We start from the raw sequence: 21,498 nt of genomic DNA, 5'->3' as shown, positions 1-21,498 counted from the left end.
CTTTGCCCACATATTCCATGTGGTTTGAACAGGGTGACCTTAATCCCTGCCATGCACGCACTAGACAGATGGCCAAGCCTGGCCAATCAAAATAAGCCATACTGCCTGGCCCCTAGTTTGAGCAAGGTCATGTGATAAGCCAGGGCCAATGAAAGCCTGTCTACATATGAAGTCATCCTAGAGACAACTGGAGGAAAACACAGAGCCCCTGAATCCAGCCCTGCTAAAGCTACACCTGCCACAGGATTTTCACCTTTATAAACTAATAAATTCTCGTTTATTTAAACTACTTTGAGTTGTTTCTGACCCCTGCAGTAGAGTCCTGTCTATTATTCTTCCCAGGAGACAAAATCTCTCCCCTCAGCCCCAAAACCACATACAAAGCACTCAACTTGATGAGTCAAAGCTGATCAAACTAAGAGCCTTTATAGATGTCTCTGGAGAGATGGGGAGAGAAAAAGAGATAGGATATAAATAACCATTATGTACAACTTCCAATGGTAAAATCCTCCCCATCACCCCTTCCAGCTTGAACTCCTAAGTGTCTGAAGCAGAGAATACAAAAATATCCAGGTTCTGTCCCCAGGTGCTGATGGAGAAGGGGCAGCTCAGGCCTAGAAACAAAGTAGGAAGCATTAGAAAGGTCTGCCCCTCCCTCTCCCCTCCCTCTCCCCAGTGAGTGGAAATCAGTGGAGAAGCTCTGGCTGAGGCTCCCCACTGTGACCTCTTGAGGCCCAAAGATCATCCAAAGAGAAGATGCCAAGTAGCTCAAAACGATAGCAAAAGGCATGCAAGATAGAACGAAATTAAGTCAAAACTGAAAAATGGGCAGAGGACCTTCCAGAGACACTACCCTCTTCATTTTACAGATAAAGGAGATCTACAGGAAAAGCAGGAGCTGCCTCTGCCCAGCATGCCCAACGTGCGCAGGGTGGGGAAAGGTGGGTAACTACCTCCCGAGCGTAGATACAAGGAGCAGATATGACGTAAACCGAACGAGCGTCTCCATCTTCAGGGCGATTCCAGTCTGAGGACGGGCTGCGGGAGGAAAAGAGTAAGATCCAGACACTTCAAATTCTCATATCTTGTTTTCCCACCCACCAAGGAAGGGAACCCAAAGCCAACCAGAGGAATTGTGAAACGACCCAACCAGAAAAAGGTTGGAGCTGGGATAAGAGAAAGGGACCAATCAAGGAAGGCCCATCAAGGAATCAGGCCAATTGCATTACGGAGATTGATGCAAGCAGACGAGAGGGACAAGGCTTACGTCTGCGGCCAAGCCACTCACCTCGGGCCATCCCCGGCACCTTCCCGCGTCCTCATGTTGTTGAGTGCATCAGGGAGCGCGTGGACCGATGGCTCCGGGGTCCCCGCCAGCAAGCGAGACCCAGTATCCCGGCCAGGGCCACGGCGTCGCACGTGGACCAGCAAGAGCGCAGAGCCGGCCAAGCCCGCGGCCACCAGCAGTCCCAAAGCCGGTGGCAAAAGGAAACGCTGCGGGTCCCCGGGCCTCAGACCCGGCGGGGCCACGGGCATCGCGCCTGCGCCGTCGGGGTGAACCGGGAACTCGCACCGCGCGCCCATGTAGCCGGGCGCGCAGGCGCAGACGAGCCCGGAGAAGTGCGCGTAGCAGCGCCCGCCGTGGGCGCAGGGGCGCGCGGCGCAGGGGTCGGCGCGCTCGCGGCAGTCGCGGCCGCCGAAGCCCAGCGCGCAGGAGCAGCGGCGCGCGCCGCCGCCCTCCAGGCAGGTGCCGCCGTTGGCGCAGGCGCGGCTGGCGCAGTCATCCAGGTCGTGCTCGCAGCGCGGCCCCGCGAAGCCCGCGCGGCAGCGGCAGCGCAGGGCGTGGCCCAGATCCAGGCAGAGCCCGCCTGTGGGGAAGGGGGTGTCAGGGGCGCGGCCCGATTGGGGGGAGTCCCCCAAGCCCGCCGCCCCAAGCCCGCCCGCGATTTCTTCTCAGCTCGGTGATCCCCGCCCTCATTTTTTCTCTGGGCCCGTCTAACTCTAGGGCCAGCCTCTGGGAGTTTGCCTGGAAAACCGGCCCGCCTCTTTTCCCCCTGGTGAAGTCTTGGATTAACTCGGCCTCACATCTCTTTGGTTCTCTGGGTCTCTGTTTCTTTTTCTCTCGGCTTTAACCGTACTGAAATAGTTTCAACAGTTCTGGAACAACGGGTTTGAACCACCTGGCCTTTGGCCGTGCCTTCTTCTCCCTTTTCCCTTCCTCCTTTTCTCTCATTCTCTTCACCTGTTCTCTTCTCGAGCTCATCCTCCAGGTCTGTGCTCAGGTGTCCCCTCCTCCAGATAGCCGTCCGATTCTTCCTCCATCCCAACCCTGCGCTCCGCCATCACACCCTGGCCACTGTGGGCCCTAAGGACGACTCTGTCTTGCCCTCTGGACTGCTACCCCTATGTACCGCTGCTGTGTTCCCACTACCACTCAGCCCAGAGTGAACACTCAGTGAGCGTTTTCGAGAGAATTAGTATTAAAAGAAGAGGGCGCTGAGCCCTTCATATTCATGGTCTCATTTACTATCTTAATACCTATGTCAAATCAGGTCTCCCCACTATTCAGAACCCTCCTCTGGCTCCATCTCAGGGTAACATCCGAATCCTCCCCATAACCCATGAAGCCCTACAGGATCTGTCCCAGTCACCTCCCTGACCTCATCTCTCACCAGCCTACCCTCACTCCCTCTGCCCCAACCACACTGGCTTCCCTGCGATGCTGAACACACCAGGCATATTCCTACCTCAGGGTCTTTGCACTTGTTCATCCCTCTGCCTGGAACATACTCTTCCCTCAGATCCCCACATGGCTGCCTCCCTACCTGCAGCATGGTCTTCCTTACCCACTCTAGCTAAAATGTCAACCTGCCACCCCATACACACTACTTCTCATCCCCCTTCTGGCTTTCTTTTTTTTTTCATTTTTTTGTTTTTGTCTTATTTTATTTTTGGCGGCACCTCACGGCTTTTGGGATCTTAGCTCCCCGACCAGGGATTGAACCCATGCCCCCTGCAGTGGAAGCTCAGAGCCCTAACCACCAGGGGATTCCCTCTTCTTAGTTTTTATCACCACAAAACCTCCTATATTTACTCATTGATCTTATTTATTGTCTCTCTGCTCCATCAGCTCTACGAGGGTGGGGGTTTTCATCTCATTCCCTACTGTATCCCGGGAACAGGGCCTGGCACACAGTAGATGCTCAACAAATAGTTATGAGATAGGAATGTCACCTCGCCCGTTTTACAGAAGAGCAAACTGAGGCTGGGCAGAGGGGAGCCCAGCCACAGGCTGAGAGGAGACAAAGTCAGGATCCCCACCCGGGACTGTGTGAGCCAAGCCCTGCTCTTGCCCACTGACCATGCAGGGACCCCCACTCCCCTCCCCCACCGCTCTGTCCTCCCCACCTCACCATTCCGGCATGGCTGCAGGCTGCACCGGTCCACCCTCTTCTCACAATTGGAGCCTTGGAAACCGGGCGGGCAACGGCAGATGTAGGCAGAGTCGGGGTCTGCACCTCCCACACACAAGCCGCCGTTGAAGCAAGGTCCATCCGCACATGTCACCCCGCTCACCTCACACCGCAACCCGTAGAACCCACGGGGACAGGTGCATTCGAAGGACCCCGGGGTCTCCTGGGCACAGGCAAGAGGACTTTGGATCAGCATCTCCTTAGAAATCCCATCCCTCTCCTTAGTCTTTTTTTTTTTTTTTTTTTTGGCCGCCGGGTGCAGCATGAGGGATCTTAGTTCCCTGATCAGGGATTGAACCCGTGCCTCCTGCAGTGAAAGCACAGAGTCTTAACCTCTGGACTGCCAGGGAAGTCCCCCCTTCCTCAGTCTTGACCATTGTGGGGCTGCTCCTGGTCTAGTCCCACCTCCTAGGGTGTAGCGGCCTCACCGAGGAAGTCCCTGAGGCCAAGACAACCTCTCTGTTCCACGTTTCTGGGTCTGCCCATCCAACCCCACAGAGGGGACGCTCTGGAGGCCCAGAGAGATCCCGTTCCCACCTCTACACCTTTGCTGCCAAATGCTGCCCGCCCTGTCTGCCCTCCCCGATGCTGTCCGCATGGCCCAGGCCTAATTCCAGATCCTAGCTCTAAGCCCACCTCCTCCATGGGGCCTTCCCTGGATCTCCCCTTCTCAGGCCCTCCCCCTAACTTGAACGCTGAGTGTTTCTCACTGTCCCGTGGTGGCAGTGTCCAGGTGGCCCACACCAGGCTCTGCTTCATCCCAGGCTCACTCCCACCACCACACCTTCGCTTCCCCCAGGCCACTCGTCCGGTCTAGCTTCTCCAGTCACCTCCTGTCTGCCAAATGGGGCTTACTTCAGAAGCCCCAGCCCGGGTCCATCTTCAGGAAGCCTTCTCTGATGCCTGCCCTTCCCTAATCCTCAACCCACTCGGCCCCACCACCCCTGCCTTGAGCTCTGACTTGTTCTCTACCCCATAGGCGGGGCAGTTTGTGGCCCGATAGGATCCCTCATCATTCCCACATCCACACCTTTAGGTGCCACCCACTGGGGCTGCTCTCCCCAACACGTCATCCTACTTCAAGACCCCAGATGCAGACTGGACACCTCCAGGAAGCCCTCCCTGATAGCTTCCCCAGCCCCCCCTCCCCCACCAGGCTGTTGTCTCATGGAGTCCCAGACAGGGGACTCCCTGGGAAAAGTATTACCCAGGATCGGGGGGGAGGGGGGCGGGGGTGGTGGTGATACTGACACTACAGCTGCCTCCGTTGGCACACGGATTCCCATCACAGGGCCCAGGCCCGGGTACGAGGCATCCAGTGGTGGCAGAGGATGGGCCCCTAGGGCTGAGGCAGCTGCTGGTGGAGACAGGGATTGTGCAGAGGGGCCCAGTCCAGCCCTCCAGGCATCGACATTCATCGGGCTGCTCACAGAAGCCGTGCTCTGGGCTGCAGCCTGCTCGACATGCTATGGGGGAAGGAGAGGCAGAGGGAAGAGGAATATTGATGAAGGGAGGATAGGAAATCAGAGAAATTTCTGAGCACTTTCCGTGCATCACTTGTTTCATCTTTGTGACTGTCAACCCAATGGGCTAGATGGTATTGCAACACCCAGTTTACAGACAGGGAAACTGAGGCCCTGAGAGGCAGGGTGATTTACCCAGCTAGGAAGTGGCACAGCTAGGATCTGAACCCAGACCAGTGAGTTCCAGAGTCTGTGCTCTTGGAAGGAGAATGGAGTGGGGGCTCCCAGGTCTGAGCTTGGAGAGAGGAGAATGAAGGAAGAGGATTGAGGAGGGACGCTTGGCCTTTCAGGAGAAGTGGGAGGGCCTTGGATTAGGGGAGGTCTGGGAGGATCTGGATAAGCCTGGGGGTCCTAGGGGCTTCAGTGGGGCTCAGACATTGGGATATCTAGGGTGGGTTGGGGGATCCCAAGCTTTAGAACGCAGTGGGGTCTAGAGTGCAACCACAGGGAGGGAGGATGGTGGAACCCCTGGGGGGAATGGGAGGAGCTTCCAAAGCTCCTGAGTGGGGGTAGGGAGGGCCCCAGAATTAGAAGAGCTTTGGGGTCCGAGCATCTGGAAAGGGGTGTGGGTATGGATTAGGGGAGGAACCGGGGGTACAAGGATGGGAAATGGGTGTGCGGCCCTTATTTGGGGAGACAAGTGTGCTGGGAAGAGGGAAGGGGGCTGGAGTGTCCAGGCAGGGCTGGAGAGAAGTCTAGGGCCCTTAGTTTCCCAGAGAGTGGTAGCTGGATCATGGGAGCGGGCTGAAGACCATGAATGAAGCTGGCGAGGTGTTCTCAGGTCCCCAGTGCCCTGAAGAGGGTAACTAGGTTGTGAAAGGAGCCGGAGGGGCCGTGACGGGATGGGGTGGGTTTGAACGCAGGACTCACGCGGTGCCTCGCATTTGTCCTCAATCTGCGGGCAGGGGCGCAGTTCCGGGCCACACCGTGAGGGGGCGCCGCGCGAGCGGCAGAGGCGCGCGCATGCGGCCCCAACGGCCGGCGGCTCGCAGCGCGCGCGGTAGGAGAAGCGCAGCTCCCAGACGCCTGCGCGCTGCACGTCCCGGGCCCACGGGCCCCCGGCCGCCAGGCGACGCCGGCCCGCTACGCGCGCCAGCAGGCTCCAAGCGGGCCCTGCGGTGAGAAGGGAGATGTGCTAGGCTGCGGCCCGCCTCGGTCTTGGGATGGAGACGGAGCGCGCAGGCTTGCACTCTCCTTTCCCATCTTAACGAAGCCAAAACACCCCTTTTGAGTCCTGAGAATGGCAGTTACTTAGCAAGGCTGCAAACTCCCCTGATGCGCCCTGGGATCTTCGATGACGCGAACCCTATGACCATCATGATGATAACAGTTCTCCCAGAGAAGCCGAAGTGGCCCTATATTTTGCCCCAGAATTTTTGTATATTAAAGTAGTTATGAGACCCCTAACATCCTGGGACATATAATATCCCTAATATGGCCAAGGGGCAATGACAGGTCTTTGAAGTGAGGTCAAAAACACCCCCAAATTGTGCCTCAGGCTTTTCCTATATCAAAATGGTGACAGAACCCTTCCTCTGGGCCTTATATAGCATCAAAGTCTCCCTCGAATTAAGGTTAAGATCATCCCATATCCCTCCTTGAAACCTCTCTGGTGAAACTGCAACATCCCAAAGGGGTCCTGAGGCCCTCTATATGGACAAGGTGACAGAGCTTTGCCTACAAGAACCAGAAAGTAACTCATATTGTACCCTGGGTTCTCAAAATCAGATGATGACAGGGCAGGACTGTGAAACGCTGCTGCTTCGACTCCAAGATAGTAAGAGAGCTTCTTCCCGCCTCTCCCTGCCCCCACCCCGCTTTGCCTGGTATCAGGACATTTCTGGCCAAGAGCCCTGGGGTTGTCAACACCCAGCACCACACTCCGGGAGCTGTGATGACATCATGGGTCCAGCAATCCCATGAATGCCCCACCCTACAGACAGCCCCATATCACCCTCCTGGACCTCACATCGGGCCCCAACTCCCTGGATCTCCCACACTCTACACTGAAGTCCCAGAATTGAAGATACTCACCTCCAATCTGTTCTCCTAACTCCTCTCTCCAGGTTTCAATGATGAGAGAGAAGGTGCCCTGGTTGGGTGGAGGAAGGTGGAGAGAGAAGAATGAAGACAGTGGTCAGGGCAGGTAGGTACTCAATGAAGGCCAGATTTTAAGAGGTAAAGAGTGACGACCATTCCAGGGGCCAGACAGGCAAGGGACAATTCCCAGAGGCTGGCCCAGGCAAGGAATGACTGTTTTGGCTTTCTTTATTGAGTACTTACTATGTGGTAAGCACTATACTCAAGATACCTGGTTGAATCTCTCAAAAGGGACCACTATAATGTACCATGATGATCCCATTTTACAGATGAGGATACTGAGGCTAGAAAAGGGAAAGTCACTTGCCCAAAAGCATAAGTGTCTAGAATTAAAAAACAATTCTCTTCACCTTTATGCTTTTGGGGTTGTGGGATGGGAAATAGGATTTTGGAGGTGAAAAAGTCATGGATACAGGCCCCAACTGCAAGGTCTGAGAAGAGATAAGGTGAGAGGATATTGGGGCTCCCCAAGACAGAGTGTGAAAGTCTCCCTAGGTGCAAGGAAATTTGGGGACAAAGATGAGGATACCAGTGTTTAAGGATCCCCAAGGAACAGGGGTAGGGTCCTGTGAATTGAGGATTTCTAGAAGGTGAGTTTGGGGTTCTGGGAATTCAGGGTTCCAGGCATGCAAGGCTGTGATCTGGGATCCCTAGAGGGAAATTCGGAATCAGAAAATTTGGGTTTATGGGTCTGAGAATGTGAGATTCCAGATGATGGAGTTACTGGGAATTTGGGGTCCCCAGGGGGCAGGGTCTTTGAAGTTGGAGGGCAGATGGCAGTCGAGGTTTGGGTAAGGCCCCCAGTACGGGCGTGCCCCGGGGCTGGGTCTCACCGGCCAGGCGTCCCGGAAGGGCACGCGCATGAGGCCGTCTGGCAGGGGCAAGTCAGGCGCTGGCGCTCCGGGCTGCGCAGTATAGACCGGTCCGCGCGCACTCAGCGCCGCGCCCAGGGTGCACGGAGACTCGGCGGCCTCCTCGGAGATCCCTGGCTTCAGGCAGACCCTGAAGAAGAGGCGGCAGGTGTCCCCGGCCTTGCAGGGGGATCGCGGGGCGCCCGGGCCTGGTCCTGGCCCGAAAGAGTGGATCTGCAGCTCGAAGACGCCGGCCGGCCGTGTCTGGGGCGGAAAGGGGTACAGGGTGAGGGGACTGCGGGGACCCAGACATCTCATCCGCCCCGCGCCCCCTCCCCAAGACTCCCGGGTTGCACACCCTCCCATCCACCCTTTCCACTTGGGCTCCGACCTGGGGAAGGAAAAAGAGCGCCAGGATCACCGTCGGGGAGAGGAGCTGGGGCATCTGTGGGGAGACCATGGCCTTCCGGAGGTCTTGGGAGCCGCAGCTGCTGGCTCCGGAGACTTATATCTGAGAGGACAGCTCCGCCCCTTCGGGCAGCCGCCGGCTCCAGGGGACCCTAGGGGAGGAGGTCGCAGGGGAAGGAGAACGTGCTGGAGCAGCCATGAGACTGTGTCGTGGCCACAGGCAATGCAGTGAGTGTACATCTTACATGCGGTTGTGGGCATGATTTGTGTGGCTGAGGATAGGGTGGGGTTGGGGGGTTAAGCTTGTGTGTGAGGTTGGATATGATTTTAAAACTCTGAGTATGTGTGGTGTGTGAGCAAGAGCTACTGGAGGGTGTACATGACTGTGATTGTGTGTCTAGGTCAGATTGTGTGGCTCCACATGTGCCTGAAATTGTATATGGTTAAGTCTTTGTGAGGTTGTAAATAATTCTAAGATTCTCTGTGTGTGTGTGCGTGTGTATACACGCACGCACACACCTGCATGGGAGAATGGAGATGTACATGATTTCATGGTTGTGTAACTTTTGAGATTCTGTGGCTGTGTAGATGCTTCTCTGTGCAGGTGTACAAAAACGTGTTAGCTCCTGGACCACTACGTGTAGTCATAGGAACCTGTGACTTTGTGGTCTGTGCAGGTGCCTCTAGGTGGCTGTGTGTGTGTGTGTGGTAAGGTCTGTGCAAGGTTGTGAATGGCTGAGGGTTTGTGTGTGAAGGAGGCTGGGTGTGGGAGGTCCATGAGTGTAGCCCTGTGTAGATACGATGAAGATCCAGTGTTCTTTGTGGACCCGTGTGTGTGTGTGTGTGCGCGCGAGCATGCTCGAGTGTGTTTCCCCTCCCCAAAACAAAGCCACCCTCACCAAACCCGCATCACGGATGCACCAGACGCCAGGGCGAGGAGCCCCCGCCTCAGAGGGGGCTCCCAGCTGTATGTAAATGCTGCCATCTGCTGGGCGGCCGCGCCCCTCCCCCTTTGGGCCGCAGCTGGGCTGCCCCGTTTGGCCTCCGGAAGGTGTGAGCAGCAAATGGGCAGGAAATTCGGTCCTCACAGATCAGGGGCCCGCTCCCTCACTCCAGGATGAATGGGGGGGGCACCCCGCGCCCTCCAGAAGCTCCTTAGTATTCCAGGACCAATGCAAGGAAAGCCGGTTAGAGCAGATGTTCCAGCCCTCCGGTCCTAATCATTTACTCTGTGCCAGGTGCTGAGCAAAGCCCTTTAGATGGAGTAAACTTTTTTTTTTCCAGAATAAAAAAATTTAACACTTAGAAGCTAATAATTATAGGGGGAAATACAGGTTCAATTATATACGTACATACTTTTCTTTTGGAGAAGGTGCTCAGTAAAGCACAGCCCAGTAGAGCCAGGCATACAGTAAGTGCTCAGTCATTTTTAATGAATGAAAGAACTCAATCTAAACAGTTTTCTCATAATCCTGAGGACGGGAGTCATGGAAGGGTTTTTTTGTTTTTTTGTTTTTCGGTACACGGGCCTCTCACTGCTGTGGCCTCTCCCGTCGCGGAGCACAGGCTCGGGGCGCGCAGGCTCAGTGGCCATGGCTCACGGGCCCAGCCGCTCCGCGGCATGTGGGATCTTCCCGGACCGGGGCACGAACCCGTGTCCCCTGCATTGGCAGGCGGACTCTCAACCACTGCGCCACCAGGGAAGCCCCATGGAAGGGTTTTGAACAGGGGAGGGCCGTGGTCAATTGTGCAGAACATCCCAGGTTCCTTTGCACAGATTTTTCTTCTACTTGATATATTCTTTCCACTTCCTTCTTTTTAAATTCTGTTCTTACCATACAGACTTCACATCCTGTAGGAGGCCTTCCCTAACACCCCCAAGGGGGTCAGTCACCTCTTCTGAGTTCCCACAGCCCCTGGGGACTCCTCTATCCCAGCCCCAACCACTCTGGCCTATGAGGTCTTTCTAAGCACAAATCTGACCATGACCCTCTCCTACATAGACTCTTCCATGGCTCCCCAGTGCCTTCCAGCTTCTGAAACTCTAAGGTTGACATTTAAGGCCCTCCCTCCACATCCCCCTACTCAAACAGGTTCTGTGGCCCCAAAGCAGAGCCAGACCCTGTGGACCCCAGTTACTAGGAGGCAAATTAGGGCCTGTACTGGGGTAGGTGAAGGAGTGAGCCTCCCATTATAGGAACTATTCAAATGAGATTTGGACAGCTATTAGAAGCTGTGGGAGAAGGCAAATTCCTGCCCTGGATAATAACTGGGGAGGTAACAGTTTCCAGGTCTGAGATATCTCAAAAATTTTAAAGATTGTAAAAATAGCCAGCGTTTATTGAGGGTTTGTGCCAGGCATGAGTGTTTCATGTGAATTCTCTCAAGTCTGTATGTATACTTTAAGGGATTTCCAAGCATCGTTTTGGCTATCTAGGACTTTTCCTTATGTGCCCACCTAAGAGCCCACAGAAGGCTATGCTGAGGTGACATCTGCAAAGACCTGAAGGAGGGGAGGGAGTGAGCTATATGGATCCTGGGAAAAAAAATTCATGGCAGAGGGCATAGCAAGTGCAAAGGCCCTGGGGTGACCATGCCCAGCACACCCAGATATCCCCATGGTTTGTCTCATTTCATTCTGGTCTCTGCTCAAATACACCCTCCCAAGAGGCCTTCTCTGACTGTCCCATTCAATCTAAAACAGCACTCCTGTTCCCAAACCATTCTATCTCCTTACCATGCTTTTCTGTATGCATTTATTCTACCCCGAGAAATACCTGACCACTTTCTGTCTCCTCCATGAGAACATCAGCTTTTTTTCTAGAGTTTTTTCTCTAGTTTGTTCACCAATACACCCTTGTGCCTAAAATGAGGCCTGGCAGTCAGTACTTAGGGAATACTTGTTGAGTAAGCAAATGAGAGGTACTATTATTAACCTCTTATGAACGAGCAAACTGAGATGCTTGAGACCTTGCCCAGGGTCACCGGGCTTGCAAGTGGCATGCAACCTGGGAATTCAGCCCCTGCTGGGATATGCCTTAACACTGGCCCAATCCTGCCCACTGGATGACGCCCTAATGCAGCCCTAGCACCGAGCATTTGATATAAACATCCTATGCCATATCACGTAAGCAGCGTCTCACAGGCCACCTGGCGCAAGTCGAACCCTCTCCTCCCATCCAGCTTTAAGCACGTGTGACCTGACAGCACCATCCCTGAACCAGCCTCAATGTCGGGGAGTGGCCTTGGAGGAACCCACTGGACACTGAAGCATGTGCCACCCAGAGTGCTAACCATAACCCCCAGGGCCACAGGCCAATGGACAAACGTACTTCCTCCTTTCATGCCCCGTGGATGGACAGATCTGAGTCACATTTCAAAAGGCTCCTCAGAAGGTCCCATGGGTCACCCCCCGTGGTCGGCAAGCACTCACTTGTGGTGGCTCCGTCCACAAACCCTCTCCCCAGGATCATGTTCCCCAAATACCTTGCTTTCAGTTAGGAGTTTCCAACACTCAAAGCTACCTGCAAAGGAAACACAGGCCCTCCCTCAATCCCGCAGATGCTCTCAAGCTAGGGAATCCTGAGGATATTGAGGAAACTCTCTCCTGGATTACAAATGGTACACCTCAGGGTGGGGGTGGAGGGCTGCAAATGTTACTCATTTGTAGACATCTGTGAGCCTTGTTTAAAAATCTAGAGTTCAAGTTTAATCTGGCCCACACAGTTTCAAATACATTTTAATTATTTTCACAGACACCAGGGAAGGGTTTTTAAAAGTATCTAACTGGTACTAGCACTAAATGCTGGCTGGAGCAGGAGAGGCTGAGACAGCCGGGGGGCAGGCAACTGCCAAAATGGTACAGGATATTTCAGTCTGGGAAGAACCAACATGGCCTGGTAACAATAAGCCCCACTGAATATACATGCAGCCTGAGCATGAGCTGTCCCATTTACTCCTCGCAGCCACTGCACTACGATGGATGTTATCATCGCCCCCATTTTAGAGATGAGGAAAGGGAGGCAGAAAGGTGCTCCCAAGGTGCATACGGCTACCATCTGAGTGCCTACCTGGGGGGCCTCACTCAGCCTTCAAGCCTAGCCTATGAGGTAGATACTATTATTTCACAGACGTGGAAACTGAGGCACCGAGAGGGGAAGTAACTTGCTCGTTTGCTTGTGATCACACAAGTCAGGACGTGGTATAGAGCTTGGATCCGAACTTGGATTTGGGTTTATAAAAGTCTGGAGGGACTTCTCTGGTGGCCCAGTGGTTGAGACCCCGCGTTTCCACTGCAGCAGGCTTTGATCCCTGGTCAGGGAACTAAGATCCCATATGCTGTGCTGCTGCGCGGCCAAAAAAAAAACAGTCTGGAACTCAACACTCTTAAATAATACCCAAATGTGCTGTCCATTGCAGGAGCCAGTAGTCACATGCAGCTATTTAAATTAATTAAAATGAAACAAAATTAAAAATCTCATCCCTCAGTTACCCTTGCCACATCTCAAGTACTCAATGGCCCCATGAGGCCACTGGCTGCTCTACCGGACAGTGCAGATACATGACATGGGGTACGCATCGCGGAAAGTTCCATCGCAGAGTGCTGCTACAGTCTGTTTTAGTTAGGAGCCAACATTTTTAAATTGGGAGATTTAATATAACCACCCCTTTCCTGGCTTCTACTGAAAAACCAGAAGATCAAGCAACTCTAGGCCCACCTTCCCACAGGGCCATGGCTGGCAGAGCTGAGCAGCAACTGCCCTCCTGAGATGGGGCGGGGCCTCTGGTCCACCGAAGCCCCATGCGCCCACACTTCACACATTTACACAGCAGCCTGGCGGCTACCTGTATTTCAACCCACAGTGCCGTCCTCTCTCCTCTTTTCCACAGGGAATCCAGGGCCAAAGAGGGAGATGCACTTTCGCAGACCACATGGCACATGGGAAGACACGGCTAGGGCAGGGCCCTACCCAGGCTTTTGGATTCCCAGGCCAGAGTTAAAAACCAACCATCACCCACCAGAGTGCCCTCACTGCTTGGCAGCTGATCAGCCACTGTGGGACGACCCCCGAAGAGTCCCACACTGCACCCTGATGCCCCCATCTGGAGACTCTCCGGACACAGCAGTGTGGCGTCTGGGATGAACTTTATTGGACATGTGGTTGGCCAAGCCGTGGTCTGGGAGCACTGGGCCTGAGGCCCAGAACCCAGGCACTGAGTTTGAGGCGGCCTAGAGGTCAGGGCTGTTTGGAGCGAGGCCACAAGCGGCTGGTAAGGGAGCCAAAGAAGAGGTTCTGCTTGCTGGATTTGGAGAGCTCAGCCAGGCGCTGCTGCTCCTCCTGGAGTTGGGGGCAGAGAGGGAGAGTCAGCCCAGGGGCCACCTTCCTTAAACCTTTGCCCAGCCCAGACACAGGATGCACCCAGACCCTAAGGACCCAGTTCAGACACTGGCAAAAGCCAGCTTTGAGCCACAGAAGCCCAGACTCAAATCCCAGGGGGCCTGTCCCCTGAACCCTGGGAACCTATCCCAGGCCCTACACTGGACTACAACATGTTGCTCCCTAAGCCCCCAGTGCCCAGTCTTGAGCCCTAAGACCCCTGTCTGGATGCTGAGGGATCCCAGGCCCAAATCTCCAGGGATTCCTCCTTTGGGTACTCAGGAGCTCTAGCCAGGAACACAACCCCAAACTCAATCAACCTCAGCCTAGACTCCTGGGAATCTCTTTCTCAGACTCAATTCATATTCTTATCCCCACTTACAAATTAGAGGATCACAGATCATCAGAACTCCTTGCCCAAACCCTTGGGCCAAGTGTCCAAGGATCTCTCTTCCCGTACCTGATCCAAACCCCCACCCTACAAAATACCAGGACCCCCAGACCATCAAGGCCTCTGGACCTATCTCAAATGCTTGGCGTTTCCTGCCTCCTGTGCTCAGCGCAGGCTGCAGAATCAATGTGCCCCTCATTAAAGGGCCCCCGGGGACGGGTGGTGTGACAGGGAAGGTAGTTGCTCAAGGTCACACAGCCGGAGTGGAGACAGGCTGCCCCAGGGCTCCGCCTTCAAGAGCCTGGGTAACTGAGGGTGACACCCCCCACCCACGCTGGGAAGCTGAGGACTCACCTGTTCCAGCCGGCTTTGCCGCTGCTTGAAAGCCTCCAGTGGGTCTTCCTCCAGGGCGTAGTGCTCCAGCACAGTTCGGACATCCTCCACACCATTCAGAGCAATGGCTGTGGGGATAGCAGGTGGGGGTCAGCCAGCTGACGGTCAGAGGGAGACAGGGCCCGCAAGGGTAAAGGTCAGACTGGGGTGGGGTCAGAGCTACGTGGAACATTTCTCAGCAGTCTAAAAGGGATTCCCCTGAATATTCCCAGGCATCCCCTAAACATTCCAGAGGAGCATCACAACATTCTAAGAAGCTTCTAAAGACTGCAAGATGCTCATGGATCTCCTGCATTGCAAGTCCCTGGTTTCACAAAAAAAACAAGCCAGAATCAAACATCTTATCATTCCTCTTGAATGTCAAGGGCTCCAGGGTCAGAGGCCAGGAGGTCAGGGGTCAGCCTCACTCTTCAGGAAGGCAGATAGGTCCAATAAGACCCGGTCATCGGAGTTGCCATTCCAGGGCCGCAGGGCGACGCCGTTGTAGGGCTGTAGGCGGAAGGCTTCCTTCTTGCAGTCCACGACTACTACTCGGGCTGGGTCCCGATTCAGACACGAAATGTCCTGGAAGTGGGTGACAGGTCAGGTCAAGGCCTGTGCTCCTTCCCTTCCCACCAGGAACCCACAGAGGGAGAGAGAGGTGGACAGACTACACGTGCACTTGGTATCACACACTGGGATCATCACGACAGGGCCTCCCGAAGGCCAGGCTGGGATGAAGACATCAAAGCTGGCCGGGGGCAGAGGAGCTGGTCACACGGGTTCCTGGACCCGGGCCTGGCGCACAGGCAGGCCGATCTGGAGGTTCCCTGGGGAGGGAGGTGGGCACTCGTGTATGTAACCACTGCCCCAGGTGATTGTGACAAGCTGTACATTTGTCAACTTCTCACAGACAGAGGTGCAGACTGATCCACAGCAACACACAGGGAGTCAGTCACACAAAGACAGGTACCCAGACAGACCCTTCAAGACCCTCAATCATAGCCCATGTCCTTCTGAACCCTGAAAAACTACACAGACCCCCAGACCCACCAAGACACACTCAGAAACCCAACAGACACCAAGACCCATGGATACCTGGACAAAGACCCACAAAGAGACCCATTCACAGCCCCACAGACTCCTGGACCCCTGGATATGTCATTGGTCACAGCAACAGACCCCAAGTCAAATTCCAACACAGTCTCAGTTAAACTATTACAATTACATAGTCCCAGAGACACTCAGCTGCAGATACAGAAACAAAAATCCACTTCCAAATTTCATGTCCCTACCCCGTACTCCCAACTGTTTTCTTTGGAGAGACCCCACTTCCCCTTGCTCCCACTCCCAGATTCTGGGACAGAGAAAAGGGCGTAGAGGGCCAGCCTAGGCTGGCGGCAGGCTAGTGTCCTACCAGAATCAGACCTGGGGCAGAACCAGAAGCAGCCGGTTGCTTCTCAACCAGAAACAGGTTGAGGCTGGGGTCAGAGCTAGGTCCTCTTTCCTCTGGGAAGTGCTAGCCCTCCCCCAAATCCCAGAGCCCCACCATGGCCCCCACATGGCACCTTAACATGGTGCCCATCCATGTATCTCGTGGCGTCCCGGAACAGGCGGTAGGAGATGAAGCCGTGGGGGTCCACGCTGTCGATGAGTGGAAAGGCAGTCTGGGGGGTGGCGGGGGGGAGAACAAGGTCAGGCTGAGCCTTGGCCCTGCAGTTCTCCCTCACCTCCTGCCATGTCGACCATCCCGCCCATGCCCTGGGGGCCTCACCATGCCAGTCTCTGATGTAAAGATGACGATTTCATACAAAGGGGCGAGCTGTTGGAATAAGGTCTCGATGCCTGGACGCTTCTTAAACCTCCAGCCAGTGGCCAGCTGGAAAGGCAGTGAGAACAGTGAAACACTGAGACCCGGAGGCCCCTGTAGCCCCAAGAGGACAAAGACCCAGTCTCGGGGGATTCCTGGAAATCTCTGTGGCTCTCGGAGGGGTTCAGGAGTACACGGCTGTGACTGAGGGTCTAGGAGTATGGAGGATGTGACTCCCCTATGGCACTTACTGTGTGCCAAGGCACACTTACAACCACCTCCGGGCTGCGGAGTAGCACAGTTGAGGGAAGCAAGGCAATGAGGGGAGATACCTCTTCCCCTGGATCACAGAGTGGAACTGGGGCTGAACCCCAGCCTGGCTCCAGAGTCTATGCTCTTAACCACATCATCACAAGCCGGCCACCCAGCCCTATCTGGTGTCCCTAACCCGCTGCCTTCCCCAGGACACACCGACCACTCAGGGTGCAAGAGGACGCCAGTGAGCTCCAAGACCAGCGTGTACGGTGGTTGGTAGTACGGCTCCCGCAGAGGGTCTGGGAGAAGGCAGGGGCTGGTGGGTTCGATGATCATCTGTGAAAGAGAGATGTAATGAGGGCACTCAGACAAGGAGGCAGGAGGCTGGGGGTGAAGGGATAGGGACTGGGCCCAGGGCTCCTGCTCACCTGTCTATAATCTTTGAAATATTTGTATGTCCGGCGCAACTGCTGTACCAGAATTGGATCTAGGAGAACACCAGGGCACAAGAGGATTCCAAGATAAGCCACTGCTCAACCTCCTGGACAAACCAGGGGTTTATTTATCTACCAGATACAAATAGGTCTACATACCTACCTGGTTTGAAACAGCTCATTTCCGAGTACAAAGGTAAAAAGCAATGACATAACTAACTGCCAGGTAGGAATAATGTTTTTATTCACCTGTCAAGTTTTAATCTGAATACTTATATCCACACACCACCCCAGGTATAAAATAGAATGCTTATACATCTGCCCACTTAAATCCCACATACATATAAATAAATCTGCTGACATTATGCCAGTATATTTAGTCCATTTTGAACCTCTAGGTTTCCAGATGTGCCCACTTTAAGCAAGTATGTGAAATCTAGTTAAGCCACGATAAACATATACACACGTCTGTATACTTTAAACCAGTGGTTCTCAACTAGAAGCAGTTTTGTTCCTCACTTCCCAGAAAATTCTGCAATGTCTGGAGATATTTTTGACTGTCACAATACTGGCATCTAGTGGATAGAGGCCCAGGATGCTACTAAACATCCTACAATGCATAGGACACTCCCCTACAACAAAGAATTATATGATCTATAGTATCAGAATGGCTGAGGTTGACAAATCTTGGATAAATGAACACACCAAATCCAGTTTAAAACAGAAATCTTACATGACTACCTGTTTCAATATAATATTTTTAGTGCATTTAAACTACTGTCCGTGGGCCTGCCTTTTTGAAACCAAAATATCGAAACACCACTTAAGCTAATAAACACACACACTTTAAAACTACAAGTTTACCTGCCCAACTTAAATCAGTATACTGCCTTGTTTAAACCAGTATGATTCACATCCGCCCAGTTAAAACAGCATACTTACCTACCTGCCTAGTTTAAAACAATCAATGTACTAACATGCCAGTTTGCAAACATCCCTACCACAAACAAGTGGCTTTCTGGACCTACCAATTGTGTATTTCTCTTGGGAGGGACCAGGTGTGATAGAATTGACAACTACTCTCTACTATCCAACTTGTCAGAAGCTCCCTAAGAGCTGGTTAATCAGAAGGGGGAGGAAGGAAGGAGGCATTGTTTCGGAAATGAGGAGTTGGATGGGGTAGGGGCCTGGTGGGAAAAAAAGAGGCTGTCATAAAGAAGGGGGTGAGGGGCTGCAGATGCTCAGATCTAAGGCACAGGAAGTCATGTGTCTGGCAATAGAAAGCCCAGTTCTCCCCAAGCACTCCCACCCACTTAGGATTCCCCTCCCCCATCTATCTGTCCCTGACCATCTGCTCTTGGGCTGAGGGGCCAGGGAAGGGGACTGGAGTTTTGTATGCCCCTCCCCCCAAGCCATCCAGCTGCTGACTCCCCTACCTCCCAATGGAGGGGTGGGGGAGCACCAAATGGGGAGGGCACAGTAGAGAGGGTCAGGGGACCCCAGGATCTGTGCTTATTTACTCACCGTTGTCGAATTCATCGGGAATCTGGGAGGTAGAGAGAAAAATGGAGGGTTTGGGATGGCAAAGGCAGAACCCCATCACACCCAGAAAAGGAATCTCCAGGGCCCTGGGAAGAGTAGGCGAAGGTCCCTGGGAGGGAGAGGTTCACCCCAGACCAGAAATGAGCCTGTACAGGCCAAATGGGAGGAGACCCACAGGATGGGACCCCTGGTAAGGCTCTGGGTCTCTCTCCCGCTCACCTTGGCACCATTTTCATCCACAGAGTTGTTTCCTGTAAGGCAGATAGTGATGAATGAGAGGACTGAGGATCCAGTCTCCTGGGTTTTAAGGAAGGAAAAGGGCAGGGGGCCTAGCCTCCTGGGCCTGAGGGAAGCGGGCTAGAGCATCATGGCCTCCTGAGAGAGAGGAGGGGGCTGGTAGCCAGGATACCTGGGCCTCTGAGACAAGGGCTGGGGCAGAGTCTCCTGGGTCTCTGAGGAATGAAGGGACTAGGGGGAAGGCTGGAGTTTTGGGTGCTGAGGGAAGAGGTAGCTTAGGGGGGTGGGCCCAGCCTATCCTTCCTTCTCTTCCAATTGACTCCCCATAGCTTAGTGCAGGAACCAACTAGAAAGAGTAGAACGTTGAGTAGAGGGGTAGTAGGGAGACTTCCCTCATTTCCAAATTCTAGTTGGCTGCCCTACTGAGGGAGGAGCCAGGGAATGAAGACGGGTGAAGCCCTTAGGGGAAAGAGGGGGAAGTTCCCAAGCAGAACAGAGGGCCAACAGAACAAAACTGGTGGGCAAGGGCATGTTCCTCACCAAAAATATAGATGACGCTCACGGTCCCACCAGCCCCGAGCAGCCCAGCAAGCCAGAGTGCGACTTTTTTGGCATAGCTGGGACCCTCCGAGTTCCTCTGCTGCTGTGGCCCCTGGGCCTGGGCCTTAGTGCCTGCTCGGCTCCCAATCTCTGTAGCCTGCAACCGAAAGGGGGTAGGTTGGCCAAGAGAGGAGAGAAAGAAGGTCAGGGTGGTTTGGGCACCCTGGTCTGAGAAGAATCGAGGTTGGGAGCCAAGAAGCAGCCACCCACATGGCCTCCAGGTGTTGTGTGCCTGGAGGGGCAGGCAGGAGACTGGGTCTCTCAGAAGGGTCAAGAACTAAACTGTCTGGCGCCAGGATCCCAGGGGTTCAAGAGTTGACAAGCTCTGGTGCCCGGGATCCCAAGGCAAAAAATTGGAGGGCCTGGAGCCGGAAAAAGCAGGGCAGGGAGATAAGACGAGGGAGCCTGGCTGAACACTGGGATTCCTGGAGCAAGACAATGAAGGACACTCAAGGGGACAGGACGGGGAGTTAAGTCCTCCGGACGCCTGGGGCTCACAGTAGCGGGGTATGGAGGGGGAGAGAATGGGAGCGGCGCCAGAGGGGCAATCGCTTGCTGGGGCTTAGGGCACGGAAGTAATGGACCCGAAGGTCAGAATGACTGGGTCTCTGTCAAGATGGAGGCAGGTCAAATCAAAAGCCCGAACATCTACCTCACCACCACCACCACCACCACCACCACCGCGGGGAAAATACCCCCAAGGCCAAGCTGGGACTCCAGCGTCCCGGGCTCCTCCCCCTCAAGTATTACCTGAACAGTCACTGAGATGGGGGAACAGATGACTCCCCTCCCCCGGCGCCCACGTGCGGTCGAGGAGGTGGGGTCCAGAGGACGCACTTGAGCCCCCAAGCATCTAGCCCGGGACGCAAGCGCTGCCTACCCCGGGAAGCGGGGAAGAGACCCAAAATGCTGGCGGTGTTCCATTCAGCACCCTGAGGTGCTGCGTCCCAGAACCTCCGGACGGCGGCGGTCCGCCTGGAACTCCAGGAAGGAGCCCCAGCACCCGGAGGCCACCCCCACCCCCACCCCGCTCACCTGGTCCGGGGCCCGAGGGGGCGGCGTCGCGAGCCTCGCGCACAGCCCCCGCGCGCCTTGCCGGAGCCCGCTCCACAACCGCAGGAACGGCGCCGCTGAGGCCGCCATCTTGCGCTGACGCCACGCTACCCCGCCCCCTCACTCTCTCTCCCCGCCCCGGGCCGGGGCCGCGGCCAATGGGTGGTGTAGGGGAGGGGCGGGTGGACGGGAGCCCGAGAGAGACAAAGGGTTGCGGGCGCACTGCCGCGGGCGCTCCAACTAGGACTGGTAGACAGCCGGCACCACGCCCCCCTCGCGCCGGACGGCGTTCCACCGCCCACGCTCCAGGTCGGCGCCGGACACCCACTGCTCCGAGGTGAAGCGGGAGCCCTACGGAGGAACCCGGTGGCTGCCTGCTTTGTCCTAAAACCTGAAAGCCACCTTCACACACCTTCTTACTCACGTGCGGCCCAGAGGCCTCATCCGTCTTCCCTCCCATTCTCCGAACCCTTTCTTGCCCCTCTTCCCGTGAGCTTCTTAAAATGGGTCTGGAAAACCAGCCAGTTTCATGGAGGTTCAGCCAAAAGAACAGCTGCCCGTATCTGGCGGACTCCGGGTATTAAGAGGAAATCCATGAATTAGAGGCTACAGGAACCACGATGAATCTTCCTCAAATTATTTTGAGAGGAAAACAAGTCTGATACTGTTTATGTAAACTTTGAAAACATGTAAATCACCACACAACATTTAGGGACATTTACTAAGGTAGTAAATGTACAAAGTTAGGAAAAGACAGGATTCAGGGTGCGGTTACTTCTGGAAGGGAATGGACTGGGTGTGCTGCTCAAGTGGGTCCTTCCTATCTGGTACACATATGGTTCCTATGCTGGGTGGTGGGGACATGGGTGCTCCTGACATACCTTTTTAAACATCTGAACTATTTTATAATACAGCTTATATTAATTTGTAAAGAGACATGTGAATATCAAATGAGGAAAGTGAAGGAGGGTCAAGTACTAAGCCCACTCTCCACACTGCTCCCCATCCCCACGCCCTTACACAAGCTACGGCAATTCTGGTGTCACTGCTATGTGGGCTCAAGAGAAAAAA

General features: G+C 54.6%; 2 protein-coding genes across 3 annotated transcripts; both read right to left on the bottom strand.

Moving 5' to 3' along the window:
* Positions 1-407: 407 nt before the first annotated feature.
* On the bottom strand, positions 408-8,407 carry DLL3 (delta like canonical Notch ligand 3; the record flags this gene model as incomplete). The annotated part of the gene is made up of 9 exons (XM_082607118.1): positions 408-614; positions 954-1,038; positions 1,289-1,868; positions 3,414-3,636; positions 4,725-4,939; positions 5,867-6,109; positions 7,031-7,088; positions 7,930-8,211; positions 8,339-8,407. 9 exons carry the CDS (start codon positions 8,405-8,407, stop codon positions 609-611), a joined length of 1,761 nt encoding a protein of 586 aa, XP_082463244.1. The 3' UTR covers positions 408-608.
* Positions 8,408-13,484: 5,077 nt separating this feature from the next.
* On the bottom strand, positions 13,485-20,540 carry TIMM50 (translocase of inner mitochondrial membrane 50). Of its 2 annotated transcripts, XM_082605998.1 has the most exons (12): positions 20,410-20,540; positions 20,125-20,250; positions 19,315-19,471; positions 18,757-18,788; positions 18,520-18,541; positions 16,990-17,048; positions 16,778-16,897; positions 16,271-16,375; positions 16,065-16,163; positions 14,925-15,081; positions 14,479-14,585; positions 13,485-13,694 (listed from the first exon to the last, which is right to left on the bottom strand). In XM_082605998.1, exons 1-12 carry the CDS (start codon positions 20,515-20,517, stop codon positions 13,593-13,595), a joined length of 1,194 nt encoding a protein of 397 aa, XP_082462124.1. In that variant the 5' UTR covers positions 20,518-20,540; the 3' UTR covers positions 13,485-13,592. The 2 variants fall into 2 exon arrangements, with proteins under 2 accessions (XP_082462124.1, XP_082462125.1); XM_082605999.1 differs by lacking the exon at positions 20,125-20,250.
* Between the last annotated feature and the right edge of the window lie 958 nt (positions 20,541-21,498).

Source organism: Mesoplodon mirus, assembly GCF_964341445.2.
Source record: "Mesoplodon mirus genome assembly, chromosome: 19".
In the NCBI taxonomy this organism is placed as follows: Eukaryota; Metazoa; Chordata; class Mammalia; order Artiodactyla; family Ziphiidae; genus Mesoplodon; species Mesoplodon mirus.
Note: the sequence above shows the minus strand (reverse complement) of the source record. Positions and strands in the feature narration are given on the sequence as shown.

Excerpts from the sequence above, each read along its gene's own strand:
- TIMM50 (XM_082605998.1), bottom strand. The coding sequence starts at position 20,517 with ATGGCGGCCTCAGCGGCGCCGTTCCTGCGGTTGTGGAGCGGGCTCCGG. Across the intron at positions 20,251-20,409 it reads CCCCTCGGGCCCCGGACCAG|GCAGCGCTTGCGTCCCGGGC; the intron begins GTGAGCGGGGTG and ends TTCCCGGGGTAG. Across the intron at positions 16,164-16,270 it reads TTACATCAGAGACTGGCATG|ACTGCCTTTCCACTCATCGA; the intron begins GTGAGGCCCCCA and ends GCCACCCCCCAG.